Source organism: Oncorhynchus mykiss, chromosome 25 (assembly GCF_057628025.1).
Source record: "Oncorhynchus mykiss isolate SJ-2025 chromosome 25, ASM5762802v1, whole genome shotgun sequence".
NCBI classification, from domain to species: Eukaryota; Metazoa; Chordata; class Actinopteri; order Salmoniformes; family Salmonidae; genus Oncorhynchus; species Oncorhynchus mykiss.
The window spans coordinates 38,443,250-38,464,810 of NC_143046.1; the positions used below are offsets into that span (position 1 = coordinate 38,443,250).

The following is a 21,561-nucleotide window of genomic DNA, read 5'->3' on the forward strand; positions in this document are numbered from 1 at the left end:
TCAATCCGTATTGAACTGCATTCGTGGTAAATGATGCAATTACTGAAATGTATGAAAGTACCTTTTAAATGAATATTAACCCTAACCCTACCTATACTGTAATTCCACTTTACCCACAATATGTGGGGAGGGGGGGGGGGGGGGATGACGACAGCAGTGCTGAATGTCTGCAACAACTGTTGTTGTCTAGGGACCACCAATAGGACCTTCAACGGACAATATGTACGGCCCAGAATAGTAGATCAAAAGTACAGCTATGTCAAGGTTGTGCCAATGAGGTTCTCAGAAAAGCAAATACATAGAAAAAACTATAACATTTCAGCAAGTCAAAGGATGTTTAAGGCTTTGGTTACACATTAACCGAACTACAAATATTGAGACCCTGATTCCCTTGTAGCCCATTGCCACAGTTATACTCAATTAAGTGGCAGTTCATTACAGTTAAGGCTCTATTCAATAACATCTACTTCAATAACATCTGTGTTATACCTAAAGCGGGCATTGCCATTGGCTGCACGGAGTCGCATTAATGACAAAGATACGTGGTGGTTGATTGCGAACATAGGCTGCTAAAATGTCTGTTTAATTTGGAATGGGCCAATTTGGAATGGGTCATCCAGTGAGTTCACCTAAGAGAAGGCAAACAAGAACGGTTCAAATGACGCAAATGGAGGTGGGCCGGATGTTGATATAGCCTATAAATACTTGAGTTCTCACAGAGTTTGAGTAAATCAACGGAAAAAAAGATAACATTTTTGCTTTCATTTTGGATCATTTGGATAACCATGAGTGGTGGATGTCCATACTTTGAGAAAAGGCACTTGTACGTATTCATTATTGCGTTTCAAATTCTGTTTTTATTTTAAAAGAAATTGTAACAAAGGCATCCTATAATGATTCTAAATAAATCACTAAATGCTATAGTTATATTTATTATTATTAATAATAATTGTATGACATTAGCCAATCAATACCATTACATTTGTCTTTTTCATTCCCAAGGCTATTCAAGAGCAAGCTGCATCTAGAAGAGGAAGAGGAAGACGACTCTCAAGAAGGAACCAACAAGGCCAGCAAAGGTGGCATCATCTATGGTGACTACCTTCAGGTAAAGCATTCACCATCGTCATCTAGTTTAATCGAACTTCGTCTTCTACAAGGTTTTCGACATGGTATCTTTTTTTTCTGCGGATAGAAACTGCATGGCCAACATAAGGGATGGAAATTAAGTACAATTTTAATTATGGATTAGTTGTAGTACTAAAATGAAGAAAATTTGTTCCATTATAGCTTGATAAGGTTGTGACCGCCCAAGTTCTCCAGAGTGAACTGAAGGGGAACAAAATCCACGATGAGCATCTTTTCATTGTCACACATCAAGGCACAGTATATGTTTGTGGTCAAATATAATCAAGATTTGAAAATCAATAATGGAATTGTAATCCTAGAATGCATGCATTCCCTTATCACAGGGATTGGGGTCTGTTCCATTTGAAATCCAGTCAATTCAAGAGATGAGTTTAACCTTTAATTGTAGTTGCACCTACTTGTGGAAGACTTGGAATAGCAATTCACTATCAACTTTCCATCAACAAATGATCAATTTCATTGCATTGCAAAGGTGGGACATTATGATTCATTGCATTTTTATCATTTTATTTCAGCTTATGAACTCTGGTTCAAGCAGATTCTATGGGAACTGGATTCAGTGCGAGAGATTTTCATCAGTGGACATGTAAGCACCTTAGAAAGCAAGAGTACACTGGCAAACATTTTCTTTGTGTAATAAAAGTTATACAATTGTTGATTTCAATCCCAGCAAATTGTTTTTCTTTTCTAAATATAACTAGGCAAGTTAGTTAAGAACAAATTCTTAGTTACAATGACGGCCTACGGGGGAACAGTCGGTTAACTGCCTTTTCAGGGGCAGAACGACAGACTTTTACCTTGTCAGCTCAGGATTCGATCAAGCAACCTTGCGGTGACTGGCCCAATGCTCTAACCACTAGGCTACCTGCAGCCCCAACATATAATTCATAAACACTTAAAATACAATATGAATCAGTCTTTTTTTACCTCATTAAGCCATTAAATTTAAACAATGTCAATGACCTAAGTCTTTGTTTGCGGGCGTGAAAAGGTGGGCTTTTTTTTCTGTCCAATACAGTCCAATTGCAGGGACCCTTTTTGCATCAGGAGCGCCCCCTGAGGACAAAAAGTTAGAGCTCATCTTTAATTGTAATGTTTCACCAGGTTCGCGATGAACGCAACATGCTGAAGGTCAACACCCGCATACACAGGATTGTTATGATCTTCAGGCTGCTGGTCGACCAGTTCGCCGTACTCGAGACAATGACCGCCTTGGACTTCTATGACTTCAGGTAAGCCCCATAGATAACCCATGGAGAATTTTGAGCTTTTATAAACCTTATAAAATGATACCCTCTTTACATATTTAACTCACATTACTTTTGTGTGTTGTAGAGAGTACCTGTCCCCTGCCTCCGGGTTCCAAAGTCTCCAGTTCCGTCTGTTGGAGAACAAGATTGGGGTCCCTGACAACCTGAGAGTCCCCTACAACAGGCGCCACTACAGGGACAACTTCAAAGGACATGAGAGTGAGATGCTGCTTAGATCTGAGAAGGAGCCTTGCCTGCTGAAATTGGTGGAGGTGTGTGAAAAGCTAAATAAATACTGAAACATTTTCAAATAGATCCCATTTAAATACTTAGTGATGTTATTTCCCACACTTGATATCATAGCACTATTGAGCAATACTGTTTGTTGTTCTATTCAGAAATGGCTGGAAAGGACCCCAGGTCTTGAAGAGGATGGGTTTAACTTTTGGGTTAAACTGGAAGCCAACATCTTTGAAGGGTTGAGTCTTGAAAAAAATAAAATAGAGGTATTGGCTGTTTCAAAAATAATCTAGTACCAAAAACTCACAACATCGCTTTTCATTAGGGTACTTACAGATAAAATAATCTGACCAAAAAAACGACAATATTTATCGTCCTTTGGCAGAAAATGCAAGACTCCGAGGAGAAGGAGGAGATGATGGAAGAGATGACGAAACAAAAAGAGCTATTTACTTCTCTGTTTGATGTCAAAAGACATGAGCATCTTTTGGGCAAAGGTGAGTGTTTAGCACCTAGCGCCAACACAAACTGCCTCAACAATTCAATCCCAATAATTAGTTTAAAACTACAGAAACCATCTCACTTCCTGTTGTTTAATCAGGTGAGAGACGGATCTCCTACAAAGCTCTCCAAGGAGCGCTGATGATCTATTTCTACAGGTAAGAAGGGTTTTCTTACAGTTATTTTAGACAGGCTTGTGTTTGTTCACCATTTGAGATGTAATTACTACATTGTGGATTGTTAGGGAGGAGCCCAGGTTCCAGGTTCCCTTCCAACTCCTGTCCAACCTGATGGACATTGATACCCTCATGACAAAATGGAGATGTAAGTAACACCAAAATACATTTTATGTAAAGAACAGTTTACTTCGTCACATTTCATTCAAACAGTGTCTGCATGTACAGGCTTCCCTTACACCATCTGTATGTTCTACTAGATGCTAAACTTGCTTTGAACTGTTAGGACCAGTGGTATTCAAAGTCAGGGTCGGGGGGGGGGGGGGACTGCAGTGGGGTGAGAAAAATAAAATACAAAATTAAGAGTACAGATTATTATTGTATGGGATCATTATACAAACGTTTTTGAGAAAGATCATTCCAAAATGACTGAGTAAATACATTTACTGGTTTCTTTTCATTTTGATAAGATATGAGAATGCAATAAATTAAGGTTATGTGTTAATGTAAACCATTTTAGGGTTGTCATTAGATTTGGGGTGGGGTTGTGAGAAATTCTTGGGGGGAAAAAAAATGGGGTCCCAATCAATTCTGGTAGAAAAAATGGTGTCCCCACTGAAAAAAGTTTGAATACCACTGGTCTAGACTATAATTTCACTGTCAATTAACCTGGAACTGGTATATATACAAGTGCAATATTTATCTTATGTGTCTCAGACAACCACGTGTGCATGGTGCACAGAATGATTGGCAGCAAAGCAGGCACCGGAGGCTCATCTGGCTACCACTATCTGCGCTCTACTGTCAGGTATGTCATGTCTGTCATATATGATTAGCTATTGAAATAAACTGCATCCAAGAGTTACTGTCAAGCATATCATTATATACCCCTTCAAGAATGAGCTAAGTAGGTGTTTTTCTTCTCTCTCACACAGTGATCGCTACAAAGTCTTTGTGGATCTCTTCAACCTGGCCATGTTTTTGATACCTCGGCATTGGGTGCCTAAACTAGACCCCAATGAGCACACCTTCCTGTTCACCGCAGAGTACTGTGACAGCTCCTACTGCAGTAGTGAGGATTCAGACTAGCAGACTGTCTCAACTGTCTAAAGTGGTCGGTGAAGACTGAGGAAAGGTGCCAATGAGAGGAAGCCACTTTAGACCTAAGGAACATCTACATAATCTAGAGTGTCATACAAGCTAGCTTTGACCTGGTAAAGTCTCACCTACACCCAATAAAGCGACAAGTAACATAGTATATCATCATAACCACAAAGGCATCCCTCCCCCTCAGAACAGAACAGCCTCAATTTGTTGGTGCATGGACTCCACAAGGTGTTGAAAGTGTTCTACAGGGGGATGCTGGCCCATGTTGACTCCAATACTTCCCATAGTTGTGTCGAGTTGGCTGAACGTCCTTTGGGTGGTGGGCCATTCTTGAAACACACAGCAAAATGTTGAGCGTTAAAAAAACAGCAGCGATGCAGTTCTCGACACAAACCGGTGTGCCTGGTACCTACTACCATACCCAGTCCGATGGCACTTTAATATTTTTTCTTGCACACATACACAATCCATGTCTCAATTATCTCAAAGGTCATAAAAATGATTTTTAAAATCTCTCATCCCCTGCATCTACACTGATTGAAGTGGATTTAACAGGTGACGTCAATAAGGGATCATAGCTTTCACCTGATCAGTCTATATCATGGAAAAAGCAGGTGTTCTTAATGTTCTGTATACTCAGGGTATAGTATATATTGTTTATATAATATTGTGCTGTATTTAAAGTATGAAAAAGTGTGATGTACACAGCCTAATGAATGATAATCATGAACCCTTCCATGTACTTGAGTTCTGAATGTGTACCCTAAAGAAGTTATATTGTTAATCTTTTTTTAGAGTAGTATTATGTTTTTGTACAGTACTTCGATATTGGGTGTTTATGTGATGTTAGAGAAATGATATGTAGACTTCATTCAACATCAGCATAGAAATTATCACATTACTAAAAAAATCATATATTTTTGTAACAGAAGATAAAATGTACGTCTCAATAAAAATATGTTATTGAAAAGTTTGCGAGGATTTCCTTTTTTTAACCTCCATGGGAATTGTCTTAAAGGGTTCCTTGAAGGGTTGATTGAGAAGTTGGCAGTACACGGAACACATGGATCCCTTTAAATAACAAATGTCATCCATGGCTCAAAGGAAGATTGAAGTCGCATTCTGCAATGCCTCAAGAGAGGAATGAGGATGAAGAAAATAATGGAGAGTTTACATAAACAATCACATAGGTCACCTAAGGGCTAGATTATATCAGATCCGCACTAGCCGACACCCGCATAGCAGTTATTTTGGTGGTGTAGGAGAAGGAACTGCCCCTAATGAAAAAGTAATATGGAATTGCTACACAAAACCTAGATTTGTGCAGTAGTGACTATTGTAGGGATTGTGTAGTGAACGTGTAGTTTACGCACTACCTAAGATACACAAGTAGAGTTTTGTAGTGTTTAGTAGGAAAACGGTAGTGTTTCCAGTAGTAATCTGGTGGAAATTTTTACTACTTGATGTTGGTAGTAAATGGGTAGTCCAAACACTAGAGCTTCACTACACAGGCTTTTCAATAGTAATCAGGTAGATATTTACTATATGATGCTGGCAGTAAATAGTAAAAACTCTACCTGATTACTACAGAAAAGCTTGTGTCGATAAGCTGTAGAGTTTATACAACTTGATGTTGGGAGTAAATAAGTAGTGACCACACTAGAGCGAGACTTCCCCCGTTTTTCCAACTGCAGAAGACGAAACAGGAAGTAAACTCAGCAAAAAAAAGGAAACGTCCTCTCACTGTCAACTGCGTTTATTTTCCGCAAACTTAACATGTGTAAATATGTGTATGAACATAACAAAATTCAACAACTGAGAGATAAACTGAACAAGTTCCACAGACATGTGACTAATAGAAATGGAATAATGTGTCCCTGAACAAAGGGGGGGTCAAAATCAAAAGTAACAGTCAGTATCTGGTGTGGCCATCAGCTGCATTAAGTACTTCAGTGCATCTCCTCCTCATGGACTGCACCAGATTTGACAGTTCTTGCTGTGAGATGTTACCCCACTCTTCCACCAAGGCACCTGCAAGTTCCCAGACATTTCTGTGGGGAATGGACCTAGCCCTCACCCTCGGATCCAACAGGTCCCAGACGTGCGAGATCCGAGCTCTTCGCTGGCCATGGCAGAACACCATTTTCCATGTCTTCCCTGTAACACACAGCGTTGAGATTGCCTGCAATGACAACAAGCTCAGTCCGATGACGCTGTGACACACCGCCCCAGACCATGACGGACCTTCCACCTCCAAATCGATCCCGCTCCAGAGTACAGGCCTCGGTGTAACGCTCATTCCTTCACAATAAATAAGAATCCGACCATCACCCCTGGTGAGACAAACCCGTGACTCGTCAGTGAGGAGCACTTTTTGCCAGTCCTGTTTGGTCCAGTGACGGTGGGTTTGTGCCCATAGGCGACGTTGTTGCCGGTGATGTCTGATGAGGACCTGCCTTACAACAGGCTTACAAGCCCTCAGTCCAGCCTCTCTCAGCCTATTGCGGACAGTCTGAGCACTGATGGAGGGATTGTACATTCCTGGTGTAACTCGGGCAGTTGTTGTTGCCATCCTGTACCTGTCCCGCAGGTGTGATGTTCGGATGTACTGATCCTGTGTTGTCACACATGGTCTGCCACTGCGAGGACAATCAGCTGTCCGTCCTGTCTCCCTGTAGCTCTGTCTTAGGCCTCTCACAGTATGGACATTGCAATTTATTGCTCTGGCCATATCTGCAGGCCTCATGCCTCCTTGCAGCATGCCTAAGGCACATTCACGCAGATGAGCAGGGACCCTGGGCATCTTTCTTTTGGTGTTTTTCAGAGTCAGTAGAAAGGCTTCTTTAGTGTCCTAAGTTTTCATAACTGTGACCTTAATTGTCTACTGTCTGTAAGCTTTTAGTGTCTTAACGACCGTTCCACAGGTGCATGTTCATTAATTGTTTTATGATTCATTGGCCTAGCGTCATCCGGGTCAGGGAGGGTTTGGCCGGTAGGGATATCATTGTCTCATCGCGCACCAGCGACTCCTGTGGCGGGCTGGCCGCAGTGCGTGCTAACCAAGGTAGCCAGGTGCACGGTGTTTCTTCCGACACATTGGTGCAGCTGGCTTCCGGTTGGGTTGTGTTTCGGAGGACGCATGGCTTTCGACCTTCGTCTCTCCCGAGCCCGTATGGGAGTTGTAGCGATGAGACAAGATACTAATTACTGACAATTAGATACCACGAAATTGGGGAGAAAAGGGGGTACATTTAAAAAAAAAAATTTAATAATACAAAAATAGACTCTAGATAGAACTTTTTTTCCAAGAGTGTAAGGTGAGGGGCAGGTTGTTTTTATGTTTTGTTTTTACCTTTACTACTAAACACATTAAATAAATCATCTCCAGAAATGACTTTATCAACAGTGAACAGCAGTGGTAACACAGTGCTGAACAATTAGAATTTAAATATAGGAAAAGCTCTACTTAGCTTTATAAAAGCACACTTTTTATGAGTTTACTGCCCCATAACCGCTGCTATGCATGGGCCAGATACTCTCTGACCATCAGATATCACAGGGCCAACTGTCAATCTGTGCCAATGCAACCACACACAAGAGCACTGCCTGGATTCTAACCACTAACACTGTTCGCTCCTAACACCTGAGCAACCGACTCCTTAAGACTACAGACAGGTCTCTTTGTAAAGCCCAGGGATCCAAGCCCTGGGCTGTGGGTCAATGAGTGTTGATTTTGGTTTACAAAAAAATGTAGTGGCTGATTTGCTACTTGTGGCTTATTTGATCTAATAGAATCTTCGTAATGATCAGGTTGTTACGAGTGTACTGATAAGTAATGACACATGACTACCCAGCAACTTTCAGAAAAAACACTTTATAATCGTCACTAGTTACCACAGCCTTAAAGTCATAAACCTCGCCTATTTTGATATTTCCTTTCTTAAAATGTGATTTTAAACCTAACCTTAACCAAACTGCTAACCTTATGCCTAACCCTAACCTTAAATAGGTTAGGGTTAGAAACGTTTACAATATAGCCAGTTTTGACTTTGCTGCTAAGATCACGAGTGGAAATCGTTTTGCCTGTTGTTCACATGAGTATCTGACGTCTCATTGGCTAGATTTGTCCCACCTGGACTTGCCTCCTCCACACTGCCTTCCGTTTTTTAAAGCCATTTATTTTCATTGATAGAGCAGCCACTAGATTATATGGTCGATATAATGAATCATCTGTGCCATAGTTTAAAAACTCAGTGGATAGTGCTAAAACAATAATGTAATATCTCAATTCTGACATCGTTATGCACCTTTGCCATTGGATCCGATCGCAATTAGATCAGACCGTCTACTGTACACCTGTCTGCACAATCAGAATGTCGTTAGGAACTGATCACACGAAACTGCACTTGGCAGTGTATGCACCTTTAACTGAATCTCGTCCTATTGTGGTACTCCATACATCCTTTATCATCCAGGAAATCTGCTTTGGGTACTCTTACATGTGAAACACTTGTTTTAGACTTAAAGGAAAAGCGCTCCCTGAATATAAAACATTTCATTTACATGGTGAACAAATATTCAAGGACAATGTTGCGTCAGGCAGTGTACTGTATGTGTTTTTGAAGTTCAAACTCACCCAAACATTGCCTCACATTTTAATATTAACATAACCTTTGTTACCCCATGGCCTTCCCCAAGAGTTGTGTACTATCCAGTATGGCAACTCCCTGAAAGTGAGGGTACAATGTTAATGTTTAGAATGCTCAGTCACACACTATGAACACGGCTGTAGCCAGAGTAATCCATGCATATGAAATTGGCCTCATATCATAACTTAAAGCAATAAAATGTAAAGATAATGACAAAATTTCACATCACTAAAAACTGTCTCTGTGAGAAATGTTGGGGGTAGCGCGTTACAACAGTAATATTATTACTTTTATAAGTAATAGCGTAACATAAGGAGTTACAGTAAAATGTGAGTAATCATGTCTGTTACATTTCCAAGTAACGTGCGTGGTGTTTCCATGGTCCGAGATCTCGACTCATTTCCTCATTAGTTCCCGAGCGAGCGGGGAAAGGCTGTTGGGAGAAAATGTCATGACAGCTCATATTTTCTTGTTTGTCAGTAGATGAAAACAACAGTGCTTACTCCTGCATTTCAAGAGTGCATAAAATGTATTTTGCCGCAGAGGGGCCAGGCCATGGGCCAGGCTATGGGTGTGGCCTATACTCTCATATTATCTTTGTTGTGCTGTAACCAGTGACCAGCACATCAAGGTTGTCATGGTGGCAGGAGCAGTGATGCTGTATGACGCCACCCAGATAGTCCTGCCAACTGATGGCATCCACAGTCACAGCAGGGGTTCCCACTTCATCAACCTGCCCATCACAGCCTCAGGACCACTAAGAGAAAACACCATATTCACCCCACCGAGCAAAGACTGAATTGTTCATAGAATTGTTCATTAAATTGTCCAAAATTGGTCCAAACTTGAAATAAACCTAAACGTAACCTTTATTTAACTAGGCAAGTCAGTTAAGAACAAATTCTTATTTTCAATGACGGCCTAGGAACAGTGGGTTAACTGCCTGTTCGGGGGCAGAATGACAGATTTGTACCTTGCCAGCTCGGGGTTTTGCAACCTTTCGGTTACTAGTCCAACGCTCTAACCACTAGGCTACCCTGCCACCCCAAATGTTGTTGATTTGTGGTTGACATCTAGGTTAAAATGATTCAAATGAGACAGGCCAGGATTCAATTTGTTCGCAGATTTTTGACAATTCACCAATTAAAAGGTCATTTCCGATTGAGCAAACATGTGCAGGGTTTACCGTGAATGTGGTCTCCACGAACAGGGGAATATTGCCTAGACCTTTGAGGTCTAAGCATAATCGGATTGAAGCCCAGCCAAAATGAGACAAAACTTGTGTAACTGAGATTAAGCCACTTAGCCTCTTTGATGCATCAGTATTGTGTTCATACAGTGATTAAACACTAAATAATAATGGATCAAGTCAGGGATCAAAACACTCTCTGATCTTTAGGGCCTGACCTTTTTAGGGCCAAACCAAGACAAACACCTTCAGCCTAACCAGGTCTCAGTTTTTTCTAGTCAGGAAAGTAAGAACGATAAGGGGGCAACACTAAGTTAGAAGACCATTAACACCTTAACATAGCTTTAAAAGCTAAACAGGAGATGAACAACAAAAAATCTAGTGCAAACCTAGGTTAAAGAGGTTAACAAGAAGGTTCACCAAGGTTAAAGAAGCATGAAACATTAACAGTACAGTCACTCGGATGAACATTTTGAAAGACCTTCAGCAGTGTACGTGTGTAAATAAGAATGTCCCTATTCAGTGACTATCAACGTCACGTGTTGTTTCGCAGCGTTAACCACAGGAATAAGTTAGTATACTTAACAAATGGGTATGAGCTTTGGAGACACGAGGCAGGCAGTGGCGGGAACCTCTGTGTTAATGAACCGCCTGGGTCTACATTATGTTGGTTTGGTAAACAGTGATATGGAATCTGAATCTCAGCCCTCTTTGAACCTTGGTACAGTACTTCATGAAAACATACTGTAACGACCCTGGGTTTATAAGCGCGGATATCGACTCTGCCGCTTGAGCATGGTTTTGGGGGGTTCGAGGCCTGCTCCCTGCCTGTTTCATTACATTGGTGTCAGAAGTGACTGAACCTTGAATCCATGACAGTGTGTGTTCTTGGCCGGTGAGCGCGTTCCTATAAGACATAGAGTCGCAAGCTAACGTGAGGATGCGCTCTTTGAAAGGAGGGAGTAGTGTAACGACCCTGGGTTTATAAGCGTGGATATCGACTCTGCTGCTTGAGCATGGTTTTGGGGCACAGTCAATAGTGGGCAAGAAGGTTGAGGGTTCGAGGCCTGCTCCCTGCCTGTTTCAGTACAATACTACTACAGAAAAGTACCAATGCACTCACTCAACATGGGAATATACTGTAAAAGTTTTCCTGTTGCATCGTTTCATAAATCGCAAAAGAACCTAAGGCTATTTGTACTTAAAGTGTGCAGACAATATTAATTATATGTTCCTATATGACTGTGCTATATGCCAAGACATAGTCATATGTAACTGACTGCCTCGATTCGGACCTAGAAAATGATATATCGTACACTGCAGTTGAGGAAAAATGGGAAAGTCATTCTGCTGTACTGGAGAGCTCTTCTTGTCTACACCCAATCAGCATCATTCACACCCTCTTAAAGCTTAGCCCCACCCATCTCTTTAATCAAATCAAAATCAAATCAAATTGTATTTGTAACATGTGCTGAATACCGCAGGTGTAGACATTACAGTGAAATACTTACTTACAAGCACTTAACCAACAATGCAGTTTTAAGAAAACACTTTAAAAAAGTAAGAGATAAAAGTAACAAATACTTAAAGAGCAGCAGTAAAATAACAATAGTGAGGCTACATGCAGGGGGTACAAGTGTCGAGGTAATAGAGGTAATATGTACATGTAGGTAGAGTTATTAAAGTGACTATGCATAGATAATAACAGAGAGTAGCAGCAGCATAGGAGAGGGGTGGGCAATGCAAATAGTCTGGGTAGCCTTTTGATTAGATGTTCAGGAGTCGGACGTTTTGGGGGTAGAAACTGTTTAGAAGACTCTTGGACCTAGACTTGGTGCTCTGGTACCGCTTGCCATGCAGTATCAGAGAAAAAAGTCTATGACTAGGTTGGCTGGAGTCTTGGACCATTGCCTGGTATAGAGGTTCTCGATGGCAGGAAGCTTGGCCCCGGTGACGTACTGGCTGTACGCACTACCCTCACTACCCTTTTCAGTCTCCTGAGGGGAATAGGCTTTGTCATGCCCTCTTCACGACTGTCTTGGTGTGCTTTGCCATGTTAGGTGTTGGTGATGTGGACCCCTAGGAACTTGAACCGCTCAACCGGCTCCACTACAGCCCGGTCGTTGAGAATGGGGGCATGCTCGGTCCTCCTTTTCCTGGAGTCCACAATCATCTCCTTTGCCTTGATCACGTTGAGGGAGAGGTTGTTGTCCTTAAACCACCCAGTCAGGTCTCTGACCTCCTCCCTATAGACTGTCTCATCATTGTAAGTGATCAAGCCGACCACTTTTGTGTCATCAGGAAACTTACTGGTGGTGTTAGAGTCATGCCTGGCAATGCAGTCATGAGTGAACAGGGAGTACAGGAGAGGACTGAGCACGCACCTCTGAGGGGCCCCCGTGTTGAGGATCAGCGTGGCAGATGTGTTGTTACCTACCCTTACCACCTGGGGCGGCCCGTCAGGAAGTCCAGAATCCAGTTGTAGAGGGAGGTGTTTAGTCCCAGGGTCCTTAGCTTAGTGATGAGCTTTGTTGGCACTATGGTGTTGAACACTGAGCTGTAGTAATGAATGGCCTTCTCACATAGGTGTTCCTTTTGTTTAGGTGTGAAAGGGAAGTACGGATTGCAATAGAGGAGTGGATCTAGGGTTTCTGGGATAATTGTGTTGATGTGAGCCATGACCAGCCATTCAAAGCACTTCATGGCTAGAGAGATGAGTGCTACGGATCGGTAGTAATTTAGGCGGGTTACCTTAGTGTTCTTGGGCACAGGGACTATGGTGCTCTGCTTGAAACGTGTTGGCATTACAGACTCAGACAGGGAGATGTTGAAAATGTCAGACTCTTGTCAATTGGACAGCACATGCTCCGAGTACAGGTCCTGGTAATCCGTCTGGCCCTGCGGCCTTGTGAATGTTGACCTGTTTAAAGGTCTTACTCACATCGGCTACGGAGAGCGTGATCACACAGTTGTCTGGACCAGCTGATGCTCTCATGCATGTTTCAGTATTACTTGCCTTGAAGCAAGCATAGAAGTTATTTAGCTCATCTGATGGGCTCGTGTCACTGGGCAGCTCTCGGCTGTGCTTACCTTTGTAGTCTGTAATAGTTTGCAAGCCCTGCCACATTCGACGAGCGTCGGAGCCGGTGTAGTACAATTAGATCTTAGTCCTGTATTGATGCTTTGCCTGTTTGATGGTTCGTCGGAGGGCATAATGGGATTTCTTAAAATCTTCCGCGTTAGAGTCCTGCTCCTTGAAAGCGGTATCCATGGCTTCTGGTTGGGGTATGTGCGTACAGTCACTGTTGGGAGGATGTCATCGATACACTTATTGATGAAGCCAGTGACTGATGTGGTGTACTCCTCAATGCCATGGAAGAATCCCAGAATACATTTCAGTCTGTGCTAGCAAAACCGTCCTGTAATTTAGCATCTGCTTCATCTGACCACATTTGTACAGAACGAGACACTGGTGCTTCCTGCTTTCTTTTTTGCTTGTAAGCAGGAACCAGGAGGATATAATTATGGTCAGATTTGCCAAATGGAGGGCGAGGGAAAGCTTTGTACGTGTCTCTGTGTGTGGAGTAAAGGTGGTCTAGAGTTTTTTTCCCTCTTGTTGCACATTTAACATGCTGATAGAAATTAGGTAAAACTGATTTAAGTTTCCCTGCATTACAGTCCCCGACCACTAGGAGTAAACCTCTGGATGAGCATTTTTCTGTTTGCTTATTGTGGTACACAGCTCATTGAGTGTGGTCTTAGTGCCAGCTTCAGTCTGTGGTGATATGTAAACAGCTACAAAAAATACAGAGGTAGATAGTGTGGTCTACATGTTATCATGAGATACTCTACCTCAGGCGAGCAAAACCTAGAGACTTCCTTAGATATCGTGCACCAGCTGTTGTTTACAAATATACATAGGTTCGCCACCCCGTGTCTTACCAGAGGCTGCTGTTCTATCCTGCCGATAGAGTGTATAACCCGCCAGCTGTATTTTATTAATGTCTTCTTTCAGCCGCGACTCGGTGAAACATAAGATATTACAGTTTTTAATGTACCATTGGTAGGATGTACGTGTTCTTAGTTCATCCCATTTATTTTCCAGTGATTGAACGTTGGCTAACAGTACAGATGGCAAAGGCAGATTAGCCACTCGTCGCCTGATCCTCACAAGGCACCCCGATCTCCTTCTGCAAAATCTCAGTTTATTTCTTCTGTGAATGACTGGGATGAGCGCCTGATCAGGTGTTTGGAGTATATCCTTCCTATCTGACTCATTAAAGAAAAAATATTTTTTCAATTCAAGGTGATTAATCGCTGTTCTTTAATCCAGAAGCTCTTTTCAGGTCATAAGAGATGGTAGCGGCAACAATATGTACAAAATAAGTCTTTCACATGTGACAGTCTTTCACATGAGGCGATGTGCTAAACAGAGTAAGTAGTTTAGTAAACAACTAAAGAACAACTAAAAATACACTTTATCTCGTCCTTGACCTATATCCTAATGGACTCTGGTACAGGTCATGTTGTTCTTCACATTACCGTCCCTGGTAAACACACACTAGATCTGGTAAACACACACTATAAGTTTGTTACATGCACACGATACAGGAGGTCTAACCGGTACAATGAAATGGTTTCTTGTAAGGTACCAATATAAAAAACAGAAATACAGATATTATTATTAGATGATGCTTACCCGACAGCCTTGGGTCATGTGAAGGAAATGCGTCTTTTCTAAATAAAGAATATGTACACTCACCACGCTGCACCTTGGTCCTCTTCCTCCAACAACAGTGACAACGCCATCATGTGACTGAGAAAAGAAATGCCATTTCCAGTTTCTGCCTTATATGAATGAGTATTCTGACTGTTTCCCCAACTTCACCCTAGTCTGAAAGAAAAGGACAGCGAGAAGCCAATTCCATGCGTGTGTATGCTACATGTACAAATAATTTCAATATCTTGTTCATTAAGGTCATGTTGATTACGTAATGTTTTACAAGGAACACTGCAGCAGAAGCGAACTCCTAGCGAACTCTTGACTCCACTACTCTTTTTTCTGCATGAGGCTACAATAGATTGAGTTTTCAGCAAGCTGTGAAGCCAGCTGTAGCCTATTGCGTGATTGTGTTTATGAGTCTCTTTCTAAATGTGTGTTTAATGATTTTCCTTAAAACCACATATGACCACAAATATTGTATTTGTTCATATGGGCAGAATACTGTGTATATAGCCTACAGTAATTGATTGAGTTATGGCCTAAAATAAACGTGTTCATAATATGCTAGGGCGAGTAAAATGGTCAGAGTAAGCTATTCTCTCATTTGTGTATGGAAGTAACTAGCAAGCTATCCAACGTTAGTCAGTTAGCTTGGTTGCTTGACTGCTGTTGTTAGGTCAAAACGTTCGGATCAACCCTACTTCTCGGCCATAGCGTCCAGTGTGCACTCTGAACACTCCGAGAGAGGAAACACTCTGAATTTACAAATGGACAATCTGACAACGCTCTGAGTTTACAAATGCCCAAAGCACACTCTGGCGCTCCAGATTAAATTTACAACATTCCGGTAGTATAAAACAGTCTTTAATGTTGAAATCTTTGGTTGTTAAGTACAGGGCCTCACATGTAAATAGTTAAAGAGATGGGTGGGGCTAAAGCAAGTGGGTGTGAATGATGCTGAATGGATGTAAACAAAGATGAGCTCTCCAGTAGGTGTACCAAAACATTCAAGGGCCGTTTTCTCGAAAGTGAGGTTACAAATGTATCAACTTTCAAAGCATAATTACTTTCCCATTGTTCCTCCTGTAGTGTTAGACATACAATTTTCTAGCTCTGAGTCTCAAATTTTATCCAAGTTAAAAAATGTAATTTAAAAAAATATTTTAGCTACATGAGATCAAATTTTGCCGGTCGGTCACCTATAGGCAGAATATTGTAGCCTAGGCCTACATACAGTGAGCTCCATACCTCCATCCTGTGGGCAGGTTAGGTAGGTCACTTTCTAAATGTAATGCGTTACAATTACTAGCTACAATTACTACCTGTCCACAATTGTAATCAGCAAAGTAACTTTTGGATTACCCAAACTCAGTAACGTAATCTGATTACATTCCGTTACTTTTAGATTACTTTCCCATTAAGAGGCATTTGAAGAAGACAAAAATGTATGTTACCAATTCAAATCAAATCAAATTGTATTTGTCACATACACGTGGTTAGCAGATGTTAATGCGAGTGTAGTGTAATGCTAGTGCTTCTATTTCCGACAGTGCAGTAATATCTAACAAGTAATCTAATAATCTCAAACAATTACCTAATACACACAAATCTAAAGGGGTGAATGAGAATATGTACATGTAAGTATATGGATGAGCGATGGCCGAGCGGCATAGGCAAGATGGTATAAACTACAGAATATACATGTGATATGAGTAATGTAAGATATGTAAACATTATTAAAGTGGCATTATTTAGAGTGGCATTGTATAAAGTGACAAGTGAGTGGCCAGTGATTGGGTCTCAATGTAGGCAGCAGCCTTTATGAGTTAGTGATTGCTGTTTAGCAGTCTGATGGCCTTGAGAAATATTTTTTTTTCCGGTCTCTCAGTCCCAGCTTGATGCACCTGTACTGACCTGTACTGACCTCACCTTCTGGATGGGTTCACAGTGTGAACAGGCAGTGGCTCAGGTGGTTGCTGTCAGTGGCAGTGGCTCAGCTGTCCTTCATGATCTTTTTGGCCTTCCTGTGACATCGGATGCTGTAGGTGTCATGGAGGGCAGGTAGCTTGCCCACGGTGATGTGTTGTGCAAACTGCACCACCCTCTGGAAGAGCCTTGCGGTTGAGGGCGATGCAATTACCGTACCAGGCTGTGATACAGGATGCGCTTGATTGTACATCTGTAAAAGTTTGTGAGGGTTTCAGGTGCCAAGCCAAATTTCTTCATCCTCCTGAGGTTTAAGAGGCGCTGTTGCACCTTCTTCACCACACTGTCTGTGGGGGGGGGGGGGGGGGGGGCGTCAGGAAGTACAGGACTCAGTTGCAAGTTGTCCAGGCAAGTTCCTCTTGTCCAGATGGGAGTGCGGTGCGATGGCGATTGCATCGTCTGTGGATCCTTTGGGGCGGTAAGCAAATTGAAGTGGGACTAGGGTGTCAGGTAAGGTAGAGGTGATATGATCCTTGACTAGTCTCTCAATGCACTTCATAATGATAGAAGTGAGTGCAACGGGGCGATAGTAATTTAGTTCAATTACCTTTGCTTTCTTGGGTACAGGAACAATGGTGGCCATCTTGAAGCATGTGGGGACAGCAGACTGGGATAGGGAGAGATTGGATTTGTCTGTAAACACTCCAGCCAGCTGGTCTGTGCATGCTCTGAGGACACGGCTAGGGATGGTGCGAGGGTTAACAAGCTTAAATGTCTTACTCACGTCAGCCATGGAGGAGGAGAGACCACAGTCCTTGGTAATGGGCCACATCGGGGGCACTGTGTTATTCTCTAAGCGAGTGAAGAAAGTGTTTAGCTTGTTTGGAAGCAAGACATCGGTGTCCGCGACGTGGCTGATTTTCCCTTTGTAGGCAGTGGTTGTCTGTAGACCCTGCCACAAACGTCTGGTGTCTGAGCCGTTGAATTGCGAATTGCGACTCCACTTTGTCTCTATGCTGACTTTTTGCCTGTTTGATTGCCTTACGGAGGGAAAAACTACACTGTGTATTTGACCATATTCCCAGTCACCTTGCTGTGTTTAAATGCGCTTTCAGTTTGCGCGAATGCTGCCACCTATCCACGGTTTCTTGTTAGGGTAGGTGTTAATAGTCACAGTGGATACACTTCCTGATAAACTCAGCCACGGTGTCTGTGTTTTCGTCAATGTTATTCTCGGAGGGTACCCGGAACATATCCCAGTCCGCGTGATCAAAACATTATTGAAGTGTGGATTCCGATTGGTCAGACTAGTGTTGAATAGTCCTTAGCATGGGTACTTCCTGTTTGAGTTTCTGCCTATAGGAAGGGAAAATAAAGTTGTGATCAGATTTGCCAAAGGGAGCATGGTTGTGAGGTATTCTTTGTCAGGTGAACAAAAGGACTTGAGTACTGTATGTTATCACAATCACACCATGAGTAGTTAATCATGAAACATACTCCCCCGCCCTTCTTCTTCCCGGAGAGATATTTATTCCTGTCTGCGCAATGAACTCAGAACCCAACTGGCTTTACCGACTCAGACAGTAGAGAGAGATAGACATGTTTCCATGAAACAGAGTATGTTACAATACCTGATGTCTCTCTGGAAGGAAATCCTCACTCTGAGCTCGTCAACTTTATTATCCAGCGAGTAATGGGTGGATTGCGCCTCCTGAGTCGGACTAGAAGTCCACACCGTATATCTCTTCTCTGCTGTCAATGTTTTGGATCAGCCTCTAGAATCACTTCAATTGCCCTGGGGGGTACGAACAAAGGATCTGATTCGGGGGGATAAAATACTGCAAAGTTTCCTTGTTGCTTATAGCCTAAAGGCTGGAAGCACGGCTGCCCTATCAGCGCCATCTTTTGGGCCTCATGGGAATGTAACATTTTAATATATTCTAATAAAATTTTACTTGTCCAAAATCATGTTACATAAAACACTTTTTGTTCCTTGTATTGGAAGTAAGGTCCCTTTTTTGGGGGGGGAACTGCATGGTTCTGGTACCAGTTCCGACCGTTATTTTCTGTGGACACCATAGATCAAATGGCATAAATTGAGAGGAAGCCCTGATTCTCACAGACACAGTAGTATGTATATTTAGCCTGTGTGAAGCAGGATGTGAAATCTGACACCACTTGATGCTGGATGTCCCTCCTACCATTTCATTCGGCCAAGAAAGCATATCCCTGCAATCCTTATCGTAGCGCATTAGGGTTTAGTGGATTCTTCAGAGATCGATTTAAATCCAGTAATCTAAAATAATTTATATATTTGAAACAAAAAAACACTTTCTATTTGTCATAGATGGACAAGATAAATATGAATTGAACGGTGAGTTCCTGATGAGTTTAAGAAGCCAAGCTAGAGGTCTGTGAGACTTCATAAAGATGGGGTGGAAGAAATTTTGATCAAGATAAACATTTTAGAAAATGTAACACTAAACATATAAATATGTATTTTACAGTTAAGATGAAATCTTTTAGTTAGTCGTTTAATAATTTAATTATATTATATTTAGAAAGCATCGAAGTCATGTCAAGCCTTATTCATACAGTTTTGTTGAATAGGAAATATATCATACTGTGAATTCAATCTCGTGAGCTCAAACCTCAGCAAACCTCAGCAATTTATAAAAAAAAAATTTTTACCAGAAAGGCAAAAAGTATGCAGCATTACTAGTTATTGTTTATGGCCCTCGTGATACAATCATTTACTTTTGTGGATTATGTATTATTTAATGGCAGTGTTTTAATGGCAGTGTTGTCTGCCTATCAACATAATAACCATGTATCTGTGAAATTAGACATTGAACTTCAACCCTGTTTCAGCAATCAGCTGATTCTTATTTTTTTTCTCCAGAAGGACAGGAAAGTGAACAGCTGTTGTGATAGCACGCCAGGTTTTTCTAAAATGTTTTGATGTCTCATACATTACGAAAATGATATTCCAAACTATACAGGGTCAAATGTAGGCCAATAACATGTTTAAAACATGTTCAAAAGCTTAATAGCTTTATTTTCTTGTTATTCATTTTATTCAATGGTTTCACCTGAGTGCCGTCGCCAGCCAGGGTAGGGCAGCATTTTACAACATTCCAATATTATAGTCTTGAGAATCTCTCATGCATGTTTGTTTATTGAAAATGGGAATGATGAGAGGTGAAAATGATTTGAATGTGAGTGTCTAGACAGGGCATTGCAGCATTTTACAACATTCTAATGTTATAGTCTTGTGAATCTCTCAGGCATATTTTTGGGGGCCAAAGGGACTTATTAGACGTATTAGACTGTTAAAATATAGGGGAAAGGCAGCCATTTTATATAAACATTGGATTTCTTTGGTCCGAATTTCATAATCATTTTGATTTTCAGAAGTTTTCCATTGTAGGCTTACCAATGCCTCGCTCCTCACTCAGAAAGCCTGCTCACTGATGTCAATACCAAAGCTGGCTTGATTGAATTGGAATGATGTGAATAATGCTAATGACAGTGAGAGCCCAATATAGCATAACCTTTTAATCATAGGCTATAGTTACTTTGTGTCTCTAAAATCACATGGTTTCCATTTCGATAGTCATGTGACAAAGAGTCGTTTTTATTGAAACATCCAAATGTCGGCCTTTCACCAGAAACATTTTCGCCCACATTAAATGTTTTATTTTCATAATTTTCAGAACTAATTTTCAGAACTTTCATAAACCTATATAGATTATATTCTTCCCATATGAACGCATTTATTTAAGGCCATACAAAGAACAGCTATGCATGATTTAATGAAAAGCAGGAAATAGACAAAGCATTGTTTCACATCCTTGAATAAAAGACCCCCAAATCGGCCTTCAAGGAAACTCGACCGACCAGGGCGACGTTGAGTACGGGAGGAGGTCTGTGCGCTGCTTAGTACCTTCCACAAAAAGTTTAGCTTGACAAAAAAAGACATGTTGCGGTTTTCTGGCAAGAGTATTATCCACTTGAGGGCGCTTTAGTTCCATGAACCAGGTTTCCATCCAACATTTTTATGCAAGTAAAGTTGGCTAAATGTCAGATTTTTTTAAAAATCATTCAGGACAGGCCAGATGGAAACAGACAATGTGTTGGTAAACGTGCCATATGTTGGCAACACAAAATACGCTTGAGAAGGTGGAATCTTTTTGTGTCAGGAAAAATGAATTATGCGAGAAACGTCGGTGGCAACGCTATTATGCGCACATGTTAATAATAGCCATCACGACGAAGTTAACTTGGAATCACCAAATGACATGTTGTGTGATCCTCCCGATTTCCTCCCCGGGAATAATGCAGTTTATTAGGTTACAGAGGAAATCAATTGTGATGAACTTCACAGGGTGGTGAAATGCAAGGTGATGAGCTTGATGCTCCTTCCCAGTAAATACCGAGTCTTATTGTGGTGACATGATCATCGATGCTTGGCTGCCATCTGACAAAATAAATAATCTCACTCTTTTGTCAATAATCATCTCATCATGTAGGCTATACCGCACTCTAGCTGCAAATTTTTGGCTAGAGATCAAGTGCCAATATCAGAATGGGCACACTCGCTGTATCACAACATTTTTTGTGTGACAAAACCATCAGTAGAGTTAAAAAT

At 41.5% G+C, this 21,561-nt stretch overlaps 1 protein-coding gene and 1 long non-coding RNA gene across 4 annotated transcripts; one reads left to right on the forward strand and one right to left on the reverse strand.

The window, feature by feature from the left end:
* The first annotated feature begins 384 nt into the window (after positions 1-384).
* Positions 385-5,393, forward strand: LOC110505124 (tryptophan 2,3-dioxygenase A). Of its 2 annotated transcripts, XM_021584114.3 has the most exons (12): positions 385-823; positions 1,003-1,108; positions 1,291-1,381; positions 1,665-1,735; positions 2,254-2,381; positions 2,485-2,671; positions 2,798-2,905; positions 3,025-3,136; positions 3,241-3,298; positions 3,385-3,464; positions 4,034-4,124; positions 4,252-5,393. In XM_021584114.3, exons 1-12 carry the CDS (start codon positions 786-788, stop codon positions 4,403-4,405), a joined length of 1,224 nt encoding a protein of 407 aa, XP_021439789.1. In that variant the 5' UTR covers positions 385-785; the 3' UTR covers positions 4,406-5,393. The 2 variants fall into 2 exon arrangements, with proteins under 2 accessions (XP_021439789.1, XP_090075898.1); XM_090219772.1 differs by lacking the exon at positions 1,291-1,381 and having other exon boundaries at positions 401-823.
* Positions 5,394-13,022: 7,629 nt separating this feature from the next.
* On the reverse strand, positions 13,023-18,742 carry LOC149971816 (uncharacterized). Of its 2 annotated transcripts, none has more exons than XR_016491698.1 (4): positions 18,542-18,742; positions 17,695-18,266; positions 17,518-17,577; positions 13,023-15,077 (listed from the first exon to the last, which is right to left on the reverse strand). It is a non-coding gene; the product is annotated as an uncharacterized LOC149971816 (long non-coding RNA). The 2 variants fall into 2 exon arrangements; XR_016491699.1 differs by lacking the exon at positions 13,023-15,077 and adding an exon at positions 15,083-15,155.
* Positions 18,743-21,561: the final 2,819 nt, after the last annotated feature.